The sequence below is a fragment of the Centruroides vittatus genome, unplaced genomic scaffold (assembly GCF_030686945.1).
Source record: "Centruroides vittatus isolate TY-2023 unplaced genomic scaffold, ASM3068694v2 contig_2156, whole genome shotgun sequence".
Lineage (NCBI taxonomy): Eukaryota > Metazoa > Arthropoda > Arachnida > Scorpiones > Buthidae > Centruroides > Centruroides vittatus.
Window position 1 is genome coordinate 91422 of NW_027121344.1, and position 22575 is coordinate 113996.

General features: G+C 33.4%; 1 protein-coding gene and 1 long non-coding RNA gene across 3 annotated transcripts in view; one reads left to right on the forward strand and one right to left on the reverse strand.

Moving 5' to 3' along the window:
• Positions 1–12922: 12922 nt before the first annotated feature.
• Positions 12923–22575, forward strand: part of LOC136970744 (tyrosine-protein kinase receptor-like) — an 89011-nt gene continuing 79358 nt past the window's right edge. Inside the window, exon 1 of one of the 2 annotated variants that reach the window (XM_067265196.1) lies at positions 12923–13525. In XM_067265196.1, coding sequence (XP_067121297.1) covers positions 12988–13525 — 538 coding nt within the window. In that variant the 5' untranslated portion in view covers positions 12923–12987. The remainder of the gene's footprint in view (positions 13526–22575) is intronic. The other variant, XM_067265195.1, reaches the window with a different exon arrangement.
• Positions 13064–15888, reverse strand: LOC136970745 (uncharacterized). The gene is made up of 3 exons (XR_010880029.1): positions 15780–15888; positions 14725–15074; positions 13064–13417 (listed from the first exon to the last, which is right to left on the reverse strand). It is a non-coding gene; the product is annotated as an uncharacterized lncRNA (long non-coding RNA).

Here is a 22575-nt window from a genome sequence, read left to right on the forward strand (position 1 = left end):
CGGCTAACAGCCAACAACCGGTCCGGGATATAAAATTAGAAGCTTTATGTGTGAAGCATCCACCAGCTAAACCGGGTGACGTTGGAGCTCTGTAAAGCGCATGTGCCAATGCCTATATAATCTGGCTGATTGGAAACTGACCCGGTTTCGACACTCCTTCCGCCACCGAATTATTCGAGTATACAATAGCAATCTTATCGTTTTTTTCACATGTAGTATAAAAATGTGTATAATGCGATTATAATAAAATATTAATTTTAATTAATGCAAAGTACGTTAAAATATGAAAATTTATATTTTATAAAATACAAGGGAAGGTCATTGGAAGGTGGAATCAACGCTTTCATCGCTTCCAATGACGGCACGCCACTGAAAATGATCTAACAAATTGTATGCTTTTCTCTATAAATCCCTTCTTTTTTTTCATATAAAATAACCTGTTTTGTCCTCAAATTTCGGGATGTAAAGACGAGTTAATGAAATTATTTTACAGCTGAGTCCATCATCTGTCGTCAATAGCGATTCAGAAGCCTTCGGAGAGAATGCAGAAAGGAAACAAAACTTTCTACTACCTGAGGTACCCCCCCCCAGATAATGCCAGGAAGGAGATATTTCTAGGGTTGCCTTAGGTAGTAAAACCCCCAGAAAAGCCCAGAAGAGGTGCAGCTGGTTTTCATGTGTCTAATACTTAAATATTTGTTGCAAAATTGTTGCTCGTTATGGCATGTCACAAATGGTCAGTAATCAATACGTAGGTTATTTGTGGCATGACTCTGAAAATTCTTTACTTGTCAGAATCTGTAATATCTGGAATAATTGTGCTTACGCTGTCTTGATTTTTAACCAAGCCCAGTAACTTCAATAACTGCGTAACGCCAAGTTGTGCAAATTGGGCAAGGATAACAAACGAATACGAAGTCTGCAAGTATGAAGTTTTTCTTGGTAAACGTGGTTATTAAAGACAAACAGACTGCCGAATCATTAGGCTATGAGGTTGTTGTTCCTATTAAAGCAGCCGAGGTAGATAAATCAAGGATACTAGACAGCAAAAGAAGGATTGCAACCCATCTCGAAAACGAACTGGATAAAAATCTTCAAGGCTACAGGTGAAAAAATACAAAACATCTGCATCATAATAGGCATTAAACACGATTCCACTCACATCAATTGACGGAAAGGGCATTCTCGGTAGCGGGACTTTTCATTACTAAAATAAGAATCAGATTCAGTAATCGGAGTATTGACTATCTTTATTTTTAAAAATCTTATTATAAAAATTTACAATAATGTTTATATTATGTTTTATTTATTTGTAATATATATCTTACACAGCATTATTAATATGATTTTGGAGGTCGCAGAACGTATTAAATTATTTAAAAATGAAAAATAATTATATCATTTAATTTCAAGATATTTTGTTCATCTTAAAAATAATTAATCCTATCCCGGGATCCCGGGACAAGCCAAAGACCGGGAAATGAGAAATCCTATTAAAAATTACTGAAATAAAAAATAAATTGATATATAATCTATCTTTCTCCCCGACTTCTTCTTCCCCCTCGCTCCCTTCTCCCTCATTCTTTATTTCGCTTCCTTCTCCTTCTCCCCGCTTTTCTTCCTCCTCCTCCCTCTTCTCCTTCCTTTATGACTATATTCTTTGCCACGTGAATTTGACGTCATGGCAGCTTGTGCTGGAGAAATATGTGTAGTAAGAACTAGTCTTAAGATTTTTCTTTTATAAAACAACAGAAATCATTTTAGGGATTTTTATGTTTTATTTAGATTTTTCAATCGCATTTTAGAAATGTTTTAAAATATATACTTAAACTTTTTAATAATTTTTATTGTCTTTCAAGCTACTAAATTGATATTTTGATATATTATTATGAAAAATACCATTTCTAATTAGCATAATCGGTCAAAAATTGAATATAATGTTTACACGTTGAGTATTATAAAATAAAAAATAAATCAAAATTAATTGCTGTAAAATTACATTTGTCTTAATTTTAATTGTTGGAAAATTCGATTTTTTTGTGCTGTATATCAATTAATTTACGCTTAAGCTGGCTAATTCGCGATTAACAAGCAGACTCATTCTTACAACGCGCCGCGAAGTAACGCGTTGAACGCGACATTCGCGCGCACGTGACCGACGTTATCAAATAGCACGGGTGCGTGCGGTCAATGATAACGTGACTGTTTCTTTAATAAATCAGATTGCACTTTAAATAAACAAACAAAGTGTCATTACATTTATACTTTATTTTTATCGCCAGGTGGCATGTATTCTGCACCTGGCAAATTTACACGAAGGTTAGCAGGAGTTTGATGAGTAAAACCCAGGAGTTTGTCAGAAAATTTCCTTTAGGGAAGTCCGAAAGGGTAATAACCCACGTTAGTGAGAAATGTCCCTGATATAAACAGTTCTAAAAAGCAATTTTTAATTAATTTAATTTAAAATATATGCTCTACACCTCAAATTAGTAGTGGCTTGCCCCTGTACATCATACTTTTCCTTTAACAATAGAGTTGTGCCGATCATCTATTAGCTGCTTTCAAAGGAAAATATTTATAATATTATAAAGCACTCAGCAAATCATTATAGATATACGTACTTAACACCTTACTCTTGCCGAGAAAAAATATATTTATTTGCAACAAACAAACAAACGTTTTCAGCCTGCTTCACAGGCCATCTTCAGGCTTGGAATACATTTGAAATTAAAATTCCATCCATGGAATACAAAAATTCAAATTCAAAATTAAATAAGGTACAATCAAAATAAAATATTGAATAACTAACATAAAGCAAAAAATAACAAAAAATATATAAAAATGTAACAAATGAATACGTAAGCATTAATAAATGCAAATTTCTAAGACATACAATAAAACCATTATATTGATTGGTTAGAGCCCTTATTAAACTTCTTAACCATAAACTTCCATGCAGAGGGAAGACTTTCTGCGTCCCTCGCATTAAGACAGCCTTCTTGTAATCTACTTCTAAAAATCTGCAACTTTTCCGCTGTCAAGGCTAATGATGGAGACGATAAAGGATTTATGATGGCCGCCTCATTCCATTTGACCGTAGCTCCTGGCGCTTGCGCCATTTGGGACAAAACTGTTGCATTAGACCCCTTTCTGATATTATAACTATGCTCCTTGATTCTAATTCCTAAACTTCTAGTGGTTACTCCGATGTAATCTTTTTTAACGCCCAATTGCATGTTTTCATACGGAATTTTATAAACTCCTGCTTTCTCTTCTGCCTTTATAACATCTTTATCATTCCTGAGGATTTTGTATAAATTAGGGGCCCTTTTTATAAGCATCTTCGAACTTTTTCTGTGTGCTATTTCTTTCATGACTGTATTCATACTTTCATTATATGTAAACTTTACAAATTTATTGGGAGCATTCTTAAAACATCCTTTCTTGATGTTGTGTTCATATTTCTTAATTATTCCTAGAATTGTACTTTTTTGGTAACCTAGGGTCCTGGCTACATTTATTATTCTATTTATTTCTTTCGTCCTGTCTTGTACTCTTTCGCAATACAAAAAGGCTCTTCTTATTAAAGCCCTGAAAGCTGCAATTTTATATTTATACGGATCCTTGGATTGGGAGGGAATATACAATGGGCTGTGGGATGGTTTAATAAAAACACTAGTGGACAAGTGGCCTTTTTTGAATGTGATATCGATGTCGAGAAAATGCAGATTCAAGGAACTTTTCTGCTCCAATCTTAAAGTAAGGCCATCATTGTTATCATTGATCTTATCTAAAAAATCCTTAATTCTGCTGTTACTTCTCCATAATATAAGTAGGTCATCAACGTATCTGCTGAAATACACGATATCATCCTTAAAACCATGAAAAATTCTTCTTTCCAGCCTCCTAACTACCAATTCGCATAGGATCCCTGAGAGTGGACTTCCCATAGGGACCCCTCTTCTCTGTCTGTAGACCTGTCCATTAAACACGAAACAAGACTCCCGGCAGACCAAACTAGTTAAACTCTCTACCTCTTCCGTATAACTAAGCAATTCCGAGTTATTGCTGTATAAGAAATCCAATAGTGCCTCCTCGCACGATTCTATCCTTACTGACGGATACATGCTCTCATAGTCGAAAACCGTTGCAACCTCATCCTCCATTAATGCTATACTTTGCAGATCCTTAACCACCTTCATAGGATCACGGGCAACAAGAGTATCCGTGTCTAGTTGCAAGGATAAGTATTCATGCAATTTCTTTTCTAACACAAACGTGGGACCCCTGCACTTCTCTACAACAGGTCTTATTTCTTTACCGGTTTTATGCACCTTCGCGAAAGCAAATAATCTAGGTGTTCCTGGCCTAGGGTTCCTGCATTTCTTGAGAAAAGGCAAAACTTTGGAAAGCTTAGAGACCTCCAGTTTCCTGACCCTTCTATCCAAGCTTCCAATAAGATTGCTGTTGATCTGTTTAATGGACAGGTCTACAGACAGAGAAGAGGGGTCCCTATGGGAAGTCCACTCTCAGGGATCCTATGCGAATTGGTAGTTAGGAGGCTGGAAAGAAGAATTTTTCATGGTTTTAAGGATGATATCGTGTATTTCAGCAGATACGTTGATGACCTACTTATATTATGGAGAAGTAACAGCAGAATTAAGGATTTTTTAGATAAGATCAATGATAACAATGATGGCCTTACTTTAAGATTGGAGCAGAAAAGTTCCTTGAATCTGCATTTTCTCGACATCGATATCACATTCAAAAAAGGCCACTTGTCCACTAGTGTTTTTATTAAACCATCCCACAGCCCATTGTATATTCCCTCCCAATCCAAGGATCCGTATAAATATAAAATTGCAGCTTTCAGGGCTTTAATAAGAAGAGCCTTTTTGTATTGCGAAAGAGTACAAGACAGGACGAAAGAAATAAATAGAATAATAAATGTAGCCAGGACCCTAGGTTACCAAAAAAGTACAATTCTAGGAATAATTAAGAAATATGAACACAACATCAAGAAAGGATGTTTTAAGAATGCTCCCAATAAATTTGTAAAGTTTACATATAATGAAAGTATGAATACAGTCATGAAAGAAATAGCACACAGAAAAAGTTCGAAGATGCTTATAAAAAGGGCCCCTAATTTATACAAAATCCTCAGGAATGATAAAGATGTTATAAAGGCAGAAGAGAAAGCAGGAGTTTATAAAATTCCGTATGAAAACATGCAATTGGGCGTTAAAAAAGATTACATCGGAGTAACCACTAGAAGTTTAGGAATTAGAATCAAGGAGCATAGTTATAATATCAGAAAGGGGTCTAATGCAACAGTTTTGTCCCAAATGGCGCAAGCGCCAGGAGCTACGGTCAAATGGAATGAGGCGGCCATCATAAATCCTTTATCGTCTCCATCATTAGCCTTGACAGCGGAAAAGTTGCAGATTTTTAGAAGTAGATTACAAGAAGGCTGTCTTAATGCGAGGGACGCAGAAAGTCTTCCCTCTGCATGGAAGTTTATGGTTAAGAAGTTTAATAAGGGCTCTAACCAATCAATATAATGGTTTTATTGTATGTCTTAGAAATTTGCATTTATTAATGCTTACGTATTCATTTGTTACATTTTTATATATTTTTTGTTATTTTTTGCTTTATGTTAGTTATTCAATATTTTATTTTGATTGTACCTTATTTAATTTTGAATTTGAATTTTTGTATTCCATGGATGGAATTTTAATTTCAAATGTATTCCAAGCCTGAAGATGGCCTGTGAAGCAGGCTGAAAACGTTTGTTTGTTTGTTGCAAATAAATATATTTTTTCTCGGCAAGAGTAAGGTGTTAAGTACGTATATCTGGAAAATATTTAATTGAAATAACGTGACCAAGAATTAATGTTGGTGAAGAGGACCAAGAACAAGGAGTTGGTGACGATCAAGACGACCACGTCACAAGGAAGGAGTTAGTGTACTCTTTGTTCATGTGCACTAACTCCTTCCTTTTTCACTGTAAAGAATCGATATTCTACTGAATACAATACGTCAAACTGTTCTAATAGTTTTTATGTTTTTGATAGATAGTCAAATTGACAATCAACAGCAAACTACATTATAAATAGCAAACGAGCAATTATTTATTGTGGCGTCGTCACCATGCTGGGTTTAATTTTTTATCACAATGCTTTTAATTTTAGTAGTTACTTGCCTCTATACGTTATACTTTTCCTGTTAACATGTGTCAATTGGGCTGCGATTTCAAAAAAATTACAGCCTGATTAACACATGTAAAGAAAATGAATAATGAAAACAACAATACGTAAATCGACGTTACTTTATTTATTTTTAAATAGAGCAAGAAGCACTACAACAGAAACGAAGGAAATTATAAAGGAAATTACTGAATAAGGATTCGTTCAAATTTAGACTTAAGCATTTAGAAAAAACATTTATACAGAAAATTTATTTCTGGTAACATTTACATATACAGAACTCAATCTCAACCCTAAAATTACTCAATCTAGGCCGGAATTTCGGCTCTATATGTACCAACGATGCGGAAATCGAAAGTCTAAAGTCACTCTTCAATGTTTAAGCAGACAATATTAAATTCATTAGTATGGTTTCGTTTCTAGGGCTTTTAGTGTGGTATTTGTTTGATTATAGATACATATTTACATACTTTACTGGATTACTACTGTACTGGTATACTACTGAAAATGGAAAGAAACTGAATCCAGAGTTGAATTTAGACTTATTGTGGTCGTAAGATATAACTTATATCTTAGGACCACAATTTTCCATCAAATAATGATACATGAGCTGTATGTTTAGCTTATGCACAAATCTATCTCTCTAACAGGATTATATTATTGTGCGATCCTGCAAACACTAACAAACGTATGAAATATCATTATTATGTATTATTAATAAGTCCAATGCCTAATTGCAAACAAACTCGGGCACTACTGGCCCCATATTAACTTCATGCCTTTATTAAATAGTAGGTATACTTATATGAAGTCTTCTTAAAATTTTGTCGTGAAATAAGTATTTTATCAAAGATCATTCAGAGGAATGTAAATGGATATGATTAATCATGCTGTCTTGATGTGTGTTTTTAAGTGGAAAAAGAGTAAACAGATAGAATTGATGAAAGGCTTCTCTGATGAATAGGTTTTTACAAGTGGGAAGAGAGAAGAGTGTAAATAGATATGCCAATCAAGGAATTTTATGAAAAAGTAAATAGGCAAGACTAATCATGAGAAATTATAATAAATAAGTAATATAAAAAGGTGTACGAGAAGTTACATAAAAGGCTTATGAGAGGTTACCCGAAAGGTGTGTAAATAGATATGACTAATGAAGGTATTTTTACTTCATAAAGCTTTTGGATTAATAGTATTCGTTTATACTTTTAGTATAAGGAAAAGGTATACTTTTCCTTAAAATCCTATGATAAATAAATGAAACGTACAGATTATTTTAGAATATTCTGGCTGCACCAGAATATTCTAAAATGATATTTACAATAATATACAATGTCTTATCCATTCATTCCTCTTAGTCAGTAATAAATGGTAACTTAACTACAAATATACACAAAAAACAATTTTTATATTTTTAATTTTTAAAATATTTTTTCGTTATTTTTCTTCATATTCTTTACTTCTTCTATACAACTTTTTATCTTCCTTTCTTAAAGATTAAAAGGAAAGTAAATCGTGTTATTTTGCTAATCATTCTCAGGGACAGGCGAGGCAACGTGGTAAGATCAAAAACAAAGATCACAGATCTTATAAAGATCAAAATTATTGATGTAGCAATGGACTAGGCATGTGGCCAAGAGCACATGAATTCAGGGTTTATAAACGTGGTACTGAAGAGACTGATAGCGTTTGAAAGATACACCAAGAGCTAGGTGTAAGGATGAGACTCGAAAAACATCTAGTACTTAATAGAGAAGTATTGATGAGGGTAGAGATCATAAAATCATGCTAAGCCGTCTTCCAGAGTGACGAATGAATGCATTTCCTTTCATCAATAAAAACATACTTTAATTGTGATGAAGGTAACAAGTTTGTGACACACTTCTGTAAGCTTCTTCGTTGATCAGAAAAACCTAAAATTCCTCACATCAATATAACGTTTTTGGACCAGCTTCATTATGCAAAAGCCGTCCAAGCAATGCTTGTATATAAGCTATTTTCTTAATGAATGAATTCCTTGACCTTCACATGTAAAATAACTTAGAAAACTCTACGTGGCCAGCTCATTGGTGAGACTCGAACCCGCAACCGACTATCAATATTCAGTAGTTTTACTCATTCTGTCACTGGTGAACACACGAATAGTAAGATTAATGAAAGGATTTCCTGATAAATAGGTACTTTATGAAAAGGCATTAATTATAAGCAACATATAATTAATGGCCTTTCTAAGGCAATATCTAACCAAGAGAACTCTCAATAAATAGTGTCTTGTTGAAGTATTAGTATATCATCGCATCTCAATATGCGCTTAAGAAAAATCTCTCGTGAGATAAATAAGTTTAAAAATACATTTTTTAAATAAGAAAATGTCTTAGTTTTATATGTAAAATTACAATTTTTAATATAATAATTTTTATAATTAATAGGAAAAAAAACATATATTTAAAACATACGTTTTTTTAAAATAATCCAGAAACGAGTTGCATGAATTTTCCGGCGGCAAAATTAAAATTGTGTGTGACGCCATCTGTTGAGATTTTATTAAAATAACTTTTATACTATTAATTATAACGAAAAGTCAAAAGACTTAATTTTTAGGGTAGATATGAATTTTATTTGGTAAACTAAAAATGTTTAGGATTAAAAAAATTTCATAACGGGAGCTTCTCGAAATATGGCCGACATTTTTTTTAATATCTCTCGAACCAATTGTCCAATTTTCCTGAAAATTGCTAAAATATTTTGTACCTAATATAGAAACCTCTCTGCAAAATTTCAGAAATTTTTGAAGAAAGACACAGGATTTATTAAGTTTTAAATTGGGCGAGCAAAATTATATCTTTTCCATACACACTCGCTAACATCCGTACATACAGAAAAATCCCTAATTTCTCGCTTTTCTCGACTTCTGTTTCCATCTTGAACAATATTACTTGTTGTTTTTTTTTGTTTGGTAGGTTAATTTAGTAATTTGTTTTTTTTTCTTTTTTAGATAGCTTCTACTATTCTACTATAGGAAACAAGATAGTTTCTAACTTATAAGGAGCTTCTTCACTCAGATTATACCACAAAAATTCTCTTGTAGAATCTAAGTAGATGAAAAACACTCTAATAGAATTCCAAAAGGTAGACAACCCAAGTAAATGACAAAAATAAAAAAAATATGATTTAGTTGTTTTGTACTGTTAACGTCTAAAGTAATATTGATTTATGGAAACTCGTTAAATTTACAGAACTTGAAAAGTTATTTTAAGTTTTCAAAATGTTTATAAACGTATGTAATAAATAGCAACTTCTTTCAATCAAACTAAAGATTTCATTTATATGTAGCATCATATTCTTCAGCACATAAGAAGAAATATGCAATTATAAAGCTTAGTATTACAGAAAAATCGAAGAATATTGACTCTCAATTACGTGTTTTTTTATTGGTAGGTTAAGAACAGATTTTGCTTAGGCAAAAAAGTTTGTTACTTTAAGTAAGAGCATATGAATGTTACTAATACAATTTTTACATTGAGCCAAGGATGCTTGTTACAGAATTTGTGGCCAGTGACCCTTTATCCTACGGGAAAAAAAGAAATTGCTTGGGGACTTCACCAACGGCGACCCTAAACCAATCTTTTATAAGAAAATATTTTGCTCAAAAAATTCCCTCGAAGAAAAATGGGGACCCCTAATTCAAATTTGTCTGGTTCTCATGAAGCTGTAACGTGCCAATATCTGCGGCTTTGGGTAAATTGGATAACAATTACATTTGCGCAATCGGTTTCTACTTGGGATTATTATCTTGATAGAGCTATTACTAGTATGAAATTTTTGCACTGAAAGTCGTAAATTGTTATTCAAAATAACTAAACAAATCTTCGTATGGCCGTCAATAAAGTTCTCAGCTTTATTATACCACACTGCATGTAACATTCTTGGCACAGTACCACTAACTTTTTTCACATTTAACAGTTAATTTAATCTTTTGTATATATGTATACACGCACGCACGCACTTGTCCGGAATGCCTAGTCTCGAGCTATGTGAGCAGCAACACGAATGCGTTGAAAACCTTGCGTAGCATTACGTAATGTTTTCAACGTAATGCTGCTTAGCATGCGGTCTACATTACGTAGACCGTGTCACCATTTGTTTGCTTCTGAAATTGGCACTAAGTCGAATGAAGTGGAGAAAGATTTAGATGGTGCTCCAGAATAGTTTAAACTTCTTTTCTGGTTTTATATTGTTTGTTTAAAAATTAATAATATATAGTTATATATTATTGTTACATTTTCGTCAATTTATATTAAATATCTCACTATTTTATGTTCTACAGTCATGAATGCCGTTCAAATTCCCTGATGCTGCAAGGTTAATTGAAGCGAAATGATTTCTGCTACAAAGATGAGTTTAGCAGTAGGAATTTCTCATTGGGAATTAAATAATATTATCACATGCAAGCTGTTAATAAATAAATTATTTTTTAACCAAGTCACGATCCATCTTTTATAAGTAGAAGAAAGTTGGTTACGTAAATGATTTGGCTCTGAAGTACTCTTACGTTGCTCCATTAAATTTTTTTCATATAAACATCGTATATGATGCAAAATTGGAAAATATTTGAACATTTTTTCGATATAGAAGAGAAAATAAATGTACATAAACAAATCAATTAAATAAATAAAAAAAACTAAGCATAAAAACTAAATAACCTAATAAAACCTAATAAATGGAAAATGGCCCTTTTACTGCCCCATATCGAGAAGAGAACCAATTCAACACGTATGCTTCTGACAAAGAATTCCTCTCAGGAGGCCTTTCAATGAAAAACTGAAGAAAACCAGAAAAAACCACTTGGCCAACACGTTGGCCTGGGGTGAATCCATGACCTTGTGTACAGTGGTTTTATTCACTCGGCCATTAACGAGTAAAGGTAATTACTAATTATCTTGTGGCAAGCTTGATGTTATGCGTAAAAAGATTAGTTTTACACAACGAATGGAACTTTACATAATCATTATAAATAAAACATTAAACATTTTTATATAGTATAGAATATAAGAATTAACGAAAGCTGCATGGAATATTAAAAAAATAGTGAAAACAGGCAGAAATATAGACGAAAGTTTACATTTTTTTTTTTATCACTCATCATAAAAAAAAAAGAAAAACTTCTAGTGCTATTGCAGAAGTGGTAAACTTAAATGTCTGTACAGGGTATTATATTTGTAAACAATATTATATATATGGTATAAATGAAGAAACACCACATTCTGAATACGTAGTCTCGAGCTATGTGAACAGAAACACCAACATGTTGGGAACATTACGTGGAATCAACTCGTTCAATGAATGATCTCCTTAATTTAATTGGGGGTTGCACAATGGCACGAAGCAGAAAACAGATAAATAAAATTATGTTGTCAAAAGACTCATATCAAACTTCTCAGGCCAAGAGTTGCCTATGACTTGCATAATAGGGCGTCAACTAAGGACGTTCTGATGCGAAGATTGTTAGAAGTATGGCAAGATTTACAACATGAAAGTGTGCCCCCAAACTAACAGTACCATTTTTGCACCGAATGATTTTATTTTATAATATTAATTTTTCAATAATTATATTTTTACAGGTTTTTAAATACCGAAAAGGGAATTAAAGAGCTTTTAATTTGCAATAATTTCTTCATAACAATAATTTTTCATAATTTTATCGTTATTATTATTATCAGAATTATTACGGTCCCAAACTATTGCACCCTTAAACCTGGACCTAGGTACACAATAAGTCATTCTAATCCCTACTTTTAAAATCTTTCATTGACTTTCAAGGAGACTTTTTTTAAAGTTTGCACAAAAGCGGCCCTGATATGCCCCCTTCGACAAAGATATAATGTCGAGCATGTCTTAGCCCCCATATTCTTTCCCCTTCTTCTCCTGGGCTAAACGTTTTGTGTGCTGCAGCGTCTTGCCTCCATCTCCACCTCTCACTTGCACTGGATGTGACATATTTCATTCCTGCTCTTTTCCTCCACTTTTTACCAGCTTAAAGCACGCTTTCGACTGCTTTAAGGCTCACACTACTGCTTGCCATTATTATAAAATAAAGTTGTCTAGAAGAAAATGACTTTTTTCCTGTGCCATAGAAATAACTTGCTAATTTGGGGAATTATAACGAAGTATTAGTGTATAAATGGTGAACAGACATTCATACAAACTCGAAAAATGTATATTTATCTTCCTCATTCTTTAGTATGTATATTAAATTTACTATTTTATATCACAGAAGCAAAAATTCAAGTAATTTAATCGTTGTACGGCCATAAATTCCATAAGAAGTTTTGTTAAACAATTGCTATGTTTGTAACGCGTGTTGAACGCGAATTACGAAGCTGCAACATGATATAAAAGCTTGAATTATCAAGCTGTTATATCAATTTGATCCCTAAGAAATACTCTAATAACATGAAACTTCTGTTAAGCATATTTTCTACTTCCAACTTACGTATTTTATTACTTTTTAATTTAATAAAGTTAAGAAGAAAATGCTCTTCACCGCTTTACTACTTCCGCTTTACTACTTCAATCGTATGATGCGTGACATTAGAAAAGAGGTGAAAATTTACAAATTTTGAACGCATGCGCGCTGTAACTTGAGTATTATCGTTGTGACTACTTCTCTCTAGTTTCAGATAGAGAGCGGGCAGAGGAGAGAAAACGTTACACAATGCTAGTGACGCTATCGATCGTTGTCGCGACCGTCGCGAGCGTAAGCGCCGACGTGCTTCAACTCAACATGGATGTGATAATCCGTGAATGCAGCATGTGCAATTTAACAGATACTGTAAGTTACGAAAACATAACGCGTAACTGTAATGATTTCAACTCTTGCGTTTTCTTCGTGGTTACTTTTCCACCTTACTTTAACGTGAGTGACATTGCATCCAATTCAGTAGGGAGGATTTTTCATCCCACGGGTGTAGAGATTTCTGTTTCGTGTTCTAAGAGACGTGACAATCATACTATTTTATTCTTGCCCTACCTGATAACTGTACAGTGTACCTTCATGCCCTGGATCGGTTACGGTCAGTGGCATCGAAGTTCACCCCCCAGTGATCAATGTTTCGATGTCGTAAAAGATCCTTTATTTTTGTGCCATCGTGACGTAGTTTTACCAGTTGCTGATCCTATAAAATTCGTTCACACATGGATGGAGGAAGGAAAGTCTAAAACTATAGTCGCAATAGCTTTGTTTGAAAGTATGGAAGTAGCGAGTAACTTTACCGACGATGTGAACAATTTTACAAAAGTATTTCTTCGTTATTTTATCTTCGGTAAGTTAAAGTAAAATTTTTATATATTTTTACCATATATTTTCTTTAATTTACCCACATACTTAAATATTTGGCTTAAGATAAGATTTTTAAAAAATTTAAAGTAAATCTTAAAAAGTTGTGTCCGCACCGTGTAATTTTCTCCATATTAAAAAACGCGCGCGGCCGACGCCACGCGAACTGAAGATTAAAATCGTTTATATATATTAATGATGCACTTTAACATAACGAAAATTTTAAAAATTTATGTAAAATTCTACATAAATATTATTTTTAACAATTTAATGTTGACAAAATTTCATGTAACATCTAAATGTACTCACTTTTCCTTATTTGCGAACTTTGTTCCTCGTCTTATGTTTTCTTATTAACCATAAAACTCATTAAACACGTTTACTATAAATTTTAATTAACGATAAAATTTTAAAACGTTTTTATTAAAACCGTTTAAAGTTATAAATAATAATTTATTCATTTTGAGGTCTGTTCTATTGGCCTTATTTTAGGCTCACGTGCATGATGCCAAGGCACACAATCGGACCCGATACATCCGGGACAACCCCGAAAAATTTCTGGGGGTTTATAACTGTCCAGATTCGAACTAGGGATACCAAAAGCGACAGACTGACTCTTTCCAACCCCCTCCCCACCATCCAGCCAATGATAAAATTGTTAATTAAATCCGTGTCCGAGAAGGTTAAGGCATCAGCCTACCGCTCTGGGATCTAAAATCGAATCAGGTAAGCAATTCTCCATACGACGAACCCCATCTTCTATCACCCGCTCTTTCCCATTACGGACTTGTCCGAACCCACGATAAGTACTAAAAAAACAGGCCTTGTAAGTAACCACAAGACAGAAAAGGCCTGTTAGTCTCCATAAGGCAGAAGAGAGGCCTTGTTATTACTCACGAGGTAGGAAACAGCCTTGTTATTTCACCCATAGTGGAAGAAAGACCCTGTTATTATCCACAAGACAGGGAAAAAAAGCCCTGTTCGTACGCACAAAGCGCAAAAAGCCTTGTTATTACGCATAAAGTGGGAAAAAGGACTCTGTTATTACCCACAAGGGAGAGAAAAGGCCTTGTTTGGTACTTACAAGAAGAACAAATTCAAATATGAGTACTTCAGCGAAGATTTTTAAAATTATTTTTTTTTAGTTTTAAATTTAACAATACTACTAAGAACAATTGTTTATACCTCGGAGATAGCCGTACTTGTAATATAATACATGAAAGAATATTTTTCTTGGAAATTATATAATTACAGCTCTACTATATAAAATACTGGTTGCGGTTACTCTTATAACAATATATGAGTAGTATCAGTAATATTACGGATATAATACAGTCTGCTACAGTCTTACTTATATAACAGAAACCTCATAAATCATACTGCCGTTCCATATTCAAAATTTCTAAGGCCTTTCATACATCGACGAAATATGATAACACAACATTTACGCAATACGTCAAGGGGAATGGGGGCTTCCTGGAAAGACTTTCTATAGGAAACTGGCTCCTGTTTAAATGTTAGAAACGTGAAGAAGCCTGTAAATAAATAAATAAGACCATAAATTACCTTTAAAATTTTAATTTAAAAGGTAAATTTTAAAGAAAGAAAGACGATCCCGGAGATCACCCCTTGTCAGATTACAAGTGTTGCGTTGCTTTATTCTACTTCCGCATTACAATTTAAAAAATAAAATAAAATTTTTTATATAAAATTTTAGAGAAATTAAATGTATATTATTTATAAATTTTAATTAGTTAAATAAGCTTAAATATGTTTACTAGTCTTCCCTTTTGAATCAACGGGTATTAAAGCGCCTAATGTAATTATTACGTGGCTATTGTTTATCAGTGAAGATAATTTAGGTAAATTAAATTTTCACTAATTTTAACTCTTCTTTTATTTAATCAGTACTTATATTGGGAGCTGTGCAATAATTTTCTCTTCTGTCCAGAGACTGATTAATTGAGAGAATAACCTTGTACATGGAATTATATGTTTAATTGTATTTTTAACAGTTACTACAGTTATGTATTAACATAAAACAAGAAAATTTTACGAGTAATTTTCGAGTGTATTATAAAGATGGACGGGTGATGCTCATAAGTATTAAATTATTTCTATTTTTAACAAAAGTTAGTTGATATAATATAGTTTTATATTAAGAAAGATGCGTTTGTTTATATATAAAAGTGTCACGGTAAATTTATTATAATGATTTTTGACATTATAAACCCTCCTACTTTTCGTTTCTCTTTATTTTATCTTGACCTTCCTATATCCCTTTCTCATTTTTTAGATTGGTATCTTTAGTACTGTTTATTTTCTTTCGTGAAAAATATCTGTTCAACAAATTATCCATTGTTTACTTCAAATATTAATTTACATGTGTACTAGACGATGATCAAATATTTCGACGTACAATAATCAAATTATCATTCTTAATACCATTTTTCCTGTAATAGTAATACTACTGAAAGAAAAATGTCAGTAAGACACGTACACAATTACAAACAATAAAATTGTATATTACAATTATTAACATATCTCTTGTGAGTCTTACAATAGCTCACAGTTTTTTTTTCTGTGAATGATTATTACGTAATAATGAATCACATAAAACGCGAAGAAAAAATAGATGATAAGCTTGTGTGATCGATTGTTACGTAACAATCGATCACGAAATATTCGTCTCGTGTATAAATGGAGAAATTGATGTATATTTAATTCACTTGATTTCCACAATAAAAAATGTAAAGAAACAAAATAATCTTACTTTAAAATGAAATTCTTTTTCATGCATGAGAGCTTTTAACGAGACAACAGTGAATGAAAAAAAATATGAATAAATTAACATTTATAGCGTAAATAATCTAGTAAAATGGAATTAAACTCGTTCGTTAGAGTTGAATTTTATGTACATATTGACAAAGGCAAATCTAAGTCTTCCGAATCCTTACTAAAATCCTACACAACATTGAAGTGTAAACATCTTGATATATTATTTGAATATCAAAAATGAGGTCATTTCGGGGTGTGAGGGAGGAAGAATGGTGACATTTGGATTGAATTTGATTGATATTTAGTCGAATTAAACACAAAACGATGACAAGAAATTTAGCTTTTATTATATTTATCATTTTAAAATTAATTTTAAAAAACAATAAACAAGAAAAATTATATAATATATGATGTGAAACTAGTTGATCGCGGGTTCGCACCTCACTAACGTGGCGTTTTTTCTGAGTTTTTCACGTGTCTAACACCTAAATAAGGGCCAATTTCTCATAAACAGTCATCCTGGTCGCGGGTTTGCGCCTGGCCATGTAGCATTTCTCAGATTTTCTTAACGTGTCTAACACTTAAACATATAAAACACATATTTAGTAGGAGCTAGTTTCTCATAGAAAGTCCTGTAGGGAAATTCGAACAGATAAATGTTGATGTAGTTGTATAGGTTAATCGTAATTAAAGAAGAGGTTTCAAAGCTCTCCGTAGAAAAAGACAATTTGGGAAATCTGAACCCAATTTGGCATAAACGAGTATGAGGTTACGACTTTTGGAAAAAAGTTTTATTTTAAAATTCAGCCGCTAAAGGAAAATTTGGCGCTGCTGTCCCCTCAATGTGCGTACTATGTACTGTACGTACGTTTTCTAACGATTTTCTCATATAAAATGCAAAACGTTCTTCATAATTCTGTGAAAATCTTTATAAAGCACATTAAGGGGATAGCAACGCCATTTTTTCCCTAGCGGCTGAAATTTGAAGAAATATTTTTTCTTCAAATTTGGTATTTTTTTTCTCCTACGTCGCTAACAGGTCACTAATTTAATATTTATTCTGTAAATATAATGAAAAGAATATAATACTCTCTCTTGATAGTCTATATTCCACGTAGTCTACACTACATGGAATAATGTTATCTACAAAAGTATTATCTTTTGTATGAAAAATCCAAAGTTATTTCGGAAGTTTACTAGTTTTATTGTGAATAAATCTCTATAAAATATGAAATTTTTAATAAAAATTCGCATAAAATATTTTAATAAGTTTGATTTTTTACAAATATACGTGCACCACTCATTCCCTGGCCACCCTCGGTTTCAGGATGTTGCTGTGATGTAATATTCATCTGATCTATTTTTACACTCTGTCCTATTTTTAAAGTACCATAAAGCATACAAATACGAGGATCGGGCTGCAAGTCACAGCACACTTTCGGTTAAAACCAGACTGCTCTGCTCTAAATGCAAATATTCTTATATCAATTTCAGTCTAAACAAAGGCATTCAAAGGAAAATAGCTTGTCGTCATTTGTACAAATTCACGTTAAGAAGTAAAATAAGGCAACGCAATATAGGGGTTATCTGCCAAGTAGGAGTACTTCCCTGGAGAAATTCATCCTTATTTGGGTGTTAAACACGTGAAATAAACCAGCAAAACGCCACGTGGGCAGCCTGTTGGTCAGGCACGAACTCACGACTAACAATCAGTTGTTTTATCCATTGGGCAGCCGGTGAGTAGATTGCAACATAAGAAATGTTTATAATGATGATCAAAATACTTCAGGCGAAGTATAGATCGAGTGATAAGAGATGTCAACAAAATCATTAGTGAAGTTTAAGCACGCCATTTATTTTAACGACTTTAGTCTAGAGTCTCTTTCACAGATTTAATATACATTTACTTGTTTTTACATAAGCTAAACTTTTAAAATCATTGTGCCCATTTTTATCTGATGAATAACATACTTGATTAATTAAAGAAGAATCTTTTCACGTTCTGTAATTTGATTGTCGCGTAAAAATATAATTGTCATCATTCTTTCTTCCTCATTAAGATGCCGAGATTATCTGATTTTTCATTTTATATATGTATATTAAATAATCCGTTTGTATGTCTGACTTTAAAGTTTAAACTTGACGAATAAACTTAAATTTCACTTCGTAAAACATCTTTGGCTTTGACATTAAGTATTTCACCCAGATTAAGTTAAACACTACAAATAGTCTTTACACAAGAACATTTTACTTAACAATTATATACACAAGCTTGTTTTTTAAACTCACTTTAAACTATCGATTGGTGTGATTTGTTATTAAATAATAATAAATCAGAAGTATTGAACACAAAATCGTGTTAATAACAATCACATGGCTTTTTCCACCTTTATTTAGTTGATACGGTACACGTTTCGGGCCTTGTGCCCCTCATCAGTCAACTAAAATAATATAAGAAATAGTGTATACAGCGTTTTAACAATTTCCTGTAAATATGTTAAAACGCTGTATACACTATTTCTTATATTATTTTAGTTGACTGATGAGGGGCACAAGGCCCGAAACGTGTACCGTATCAACTAAATAAAGGTGGAAAAAGCCATGTGATTGTTATTAACACGATTTTGTGTTCAATACTTCTAAGAACAATACAACACGGTTTCACAACAAATCAATTAATAATAAATCAAATAACTTAGCTATTATTGAACTAACACGAGGAATTTCGTAATTAAAATACCAAATTTCATTCTAGAATTTGATTATAATTGGCTCCTATTTATATGTTAAACCAGTTAAGAAACATCATAGTTAACTAAAGCAGTTACTCTAGAAAACTCAAATAATACACGATTAAATTTACATTTACAACGTATGAACACGACACAACTTATAAATAGCATAGACACAATTAAGCAATCATGGATGAGAAAGACACTCCATGGCAGACATCCCTATGACCTGGCCCAGGATTTTGTTGATAGAACTGCGTCAACAAAATTCTGCCCAACAAAATAGCTCGGGGATGCCTCTTTGGGGAGACGGAAGGATTCATGATTGCCATACAGGATCAGGTATTCAAAGATACAACACTCAAAATGACACATGCAGAAAATGTCACATCATGCCAGAAACCACACAACACATCACTTCTAGTTGCATGCTTTTGGCACAGACAGATAATTTACATGGACATAATCAAGTAGCAAATGCATTAAGAGCTTGAAAAGAAACACAAATTATTAGACATCCACGAACCATACTACAAATAGGCCTACATTCAACAGACAGTATTGGAAAACAACGTACGACAGAGCCATAATCACAAAACAATTTACCACAACAGATCAGACATCACACTCGTTGACAAACACAATAAACTCACATACATTATAGACATATCTGTTCCAAACACTCGCAATGTACAAAACACATGCACTGAAAAAAATCAGCAAGTACACAGAACTCGCCCAGGAAATAAGGCATCTGTGGAGGATGGATAGGGTGCTTATTGTACCTGTCGTTCTCTCCTCTACACGTATCATACCACACACGCTACACAAAAGCCTGAGAACATAAAAATTGAATAGAAACGTATACATCACACTACAGACGGACACTATATTAAATACATTTCATATTGTTAGGAAATTCCTGAATACAGACACACTTATTTAATTTTTGTCTTGCTTCGGTTACTGTGCCTTGACTCTGGTCTGGCACAGTCAGGGCCGGATTTACATAAGGGCATTTGGGGCCTGTGCCCAGGGCCCCCACAAAATAGGAGCCCCCACAAAACTAAAAAAAATTATGTTTAAACATAATTTTTTTCTATTACCGCGACAGCCTAGTGTGGCCTAATCATGAGGGCAACAGGCAGAGGAAACCAAATCCGGGAAAAAACCTATGAAACATCGGAAAATTTCGGGAAAAAATTTCACATAGGTATTTTTCAGTTAAATTAAAATAATTAGTTTTACGCTATAAAATATATGTATGTTTACAATAACCTTATTTTTAAATGAAATTTACAACTTCTTAGTTCAAATCTAATTGAAAGTACAGTATTTTATGTAAACTTTCTAAATCATCAAATTTGCCTACTCTAAAAGGGGGGACCCCCACCGAATTTGTGCCCTGAGCCCCTGGATTGGTAAATCCGGCCCTGGCACAGTACACAGCCATCGGTGTCAACCGAGTGTAACTCACAAAACCCAACATAATAATAATAATAGGTTTATGGCATTACGAAATTCTATTAATAGTATCATATCATACGTTTTTGAGAGGAATAATATTTTGATGTGCGTGTTGCGTCATGTCGAGTTATAGGTGTGCCGCGAGGAGAGAAAGGTTGCGGAACACTGACTTACAGGACACGGTAACTTTAAGCAATACTTGCATAGATTTAACCTTGGGGACAATCCACAATGCGATTGTGGTATTCAGGACCACTTCACTTAGTTTTTCGCTGTAACAGGTACAATCACATTAAGGATAGTTTAATGAGAGCTGCTATTCTTGAAGGGTATAACTGGCCTGGCAACTCGCACCAACTCATTCACACGGGTTCAGTGTTTCCTCATATCCCTTAGTGGGGATCTTGAGAGCACTCACTCTGGGGGCATGGATGGCAATTAGTTTTCCCTTGCTTTGTTTCAACTGTCGGTATATAGCTACCTTTTAGCTTTGTATTTTACTTCTTTTTTCTGTCTTCTTTTTCAGTCTAAATTCGGCTAGTCCTAGTTGTAAGTTAGATTAGAGACTTCTAGCTTGGTTTCCGGTTAGATTATGATAGGTAGGATAAATTAGATTAGGATTTGTTAGCTTTAATCATCTAGTTAGGTTCGTCCTAGGTTATGGTAGATTAGTTTAGTTAGTGAGTAAGTTAATGTTTAAAAAACTAGTAAATGCATTTTTTAACTATTTCCGCCCTGTGGGCACTAAGAGGGCCTCTTTTAGTAGGCCCATTATGGGTTCGGCCAGGCCCACAATGGGGCGACCGGATGGTGAGGGACGGGCCCGACATATCCGAACAGACCACCCCGCCGAAAAAATCCTGGGGATTATTCGACCCGTTCAGATTCGATTCCGGGTCCCCCAGAGCGGTAGGCTGCCACCTTGACCACTCAGCCATCCGGCCGTCTAGTAAATGCATTAAAAAAAATATTGCATCTTGCTCGTTTCACGTCTGTCCGTCCGTTCGCCTCGTCTAGTTTGTCATTGTGTTCGTTTGCTTTTCGCGCTGTCTGTCAAGTGTTAAGTAGTATTAAGATTCGCGATCGCGTTCAGTTTATTAGCATTAAGTAGATATAAGTCTTCCTACTAACAGCCACTTGACACTAACTTCTATACTTAGCTATTCGTGGCGGCACTCAATTATTGGTATCGCTACACTCAGGTTTTCTTTTAGATCCTTCGGGAGACTACGGCCTTGCAGTCTAAAAACTGCACGCCAAAATCAAATATGAAGGGTACTGTAGTCTTATGTACGCCGTTCAGAAGAATCCTACCTTACTCTACTGTCTATCTCCTCTCCCTCCTTCTCCCTCTCCCCTTTCCCTTACCCTCTTTTCTGCCGGCTAAACACTTCGCGTACGGCCGATGTCTTTCTCGTGTGTATGTATAAATGTTAATTTTGACTGCTTATGTTTAAATTAAACACATCCACCCTACATTTGTAATGTAAAAATCGTAATAAAAATCTATGATGGTCTATAGAAGTAGGCTGAAAACGTTGGTAAATAGAAATACTCTCTCAGCAAACGAATAGGTGTGGTCGAAAATTTGTACTCTATTGTGGTATTCTTTATAAATATGCAAATACATGTTGACATTTTTCTATATTATATTAGAACCTTTCATTAAAAGAATAAAACTAATTTATTACTATTCACGTAACCTTGTGACCTGTTGTATAATACACTCTCAACGTAACATTTAAAATAATCAAATTCCCCTGCTTCACACAATAGAAGGCGTTCTAATTGTTAGCATACGATTAAATGGCTAACAAAATTAATTAAAATTAATTGATATTTAATTTAACTTAATTAACTTTTAATTCTTTAGCTAAAACGTGCTAATTATTTACAAGTCACACACTTGTAAATAATTAGAGAATTTTAAGAAAATTAAAATTGTGTTCTCAGCATTTTTTCATTTTTCATTTTATTTATGTTCATCTTTCTAAATATTTAATTAACTTATTAATTAAACAGTAATTGGTTTTCATTTGTTTGCTTAAGTGTAATTATA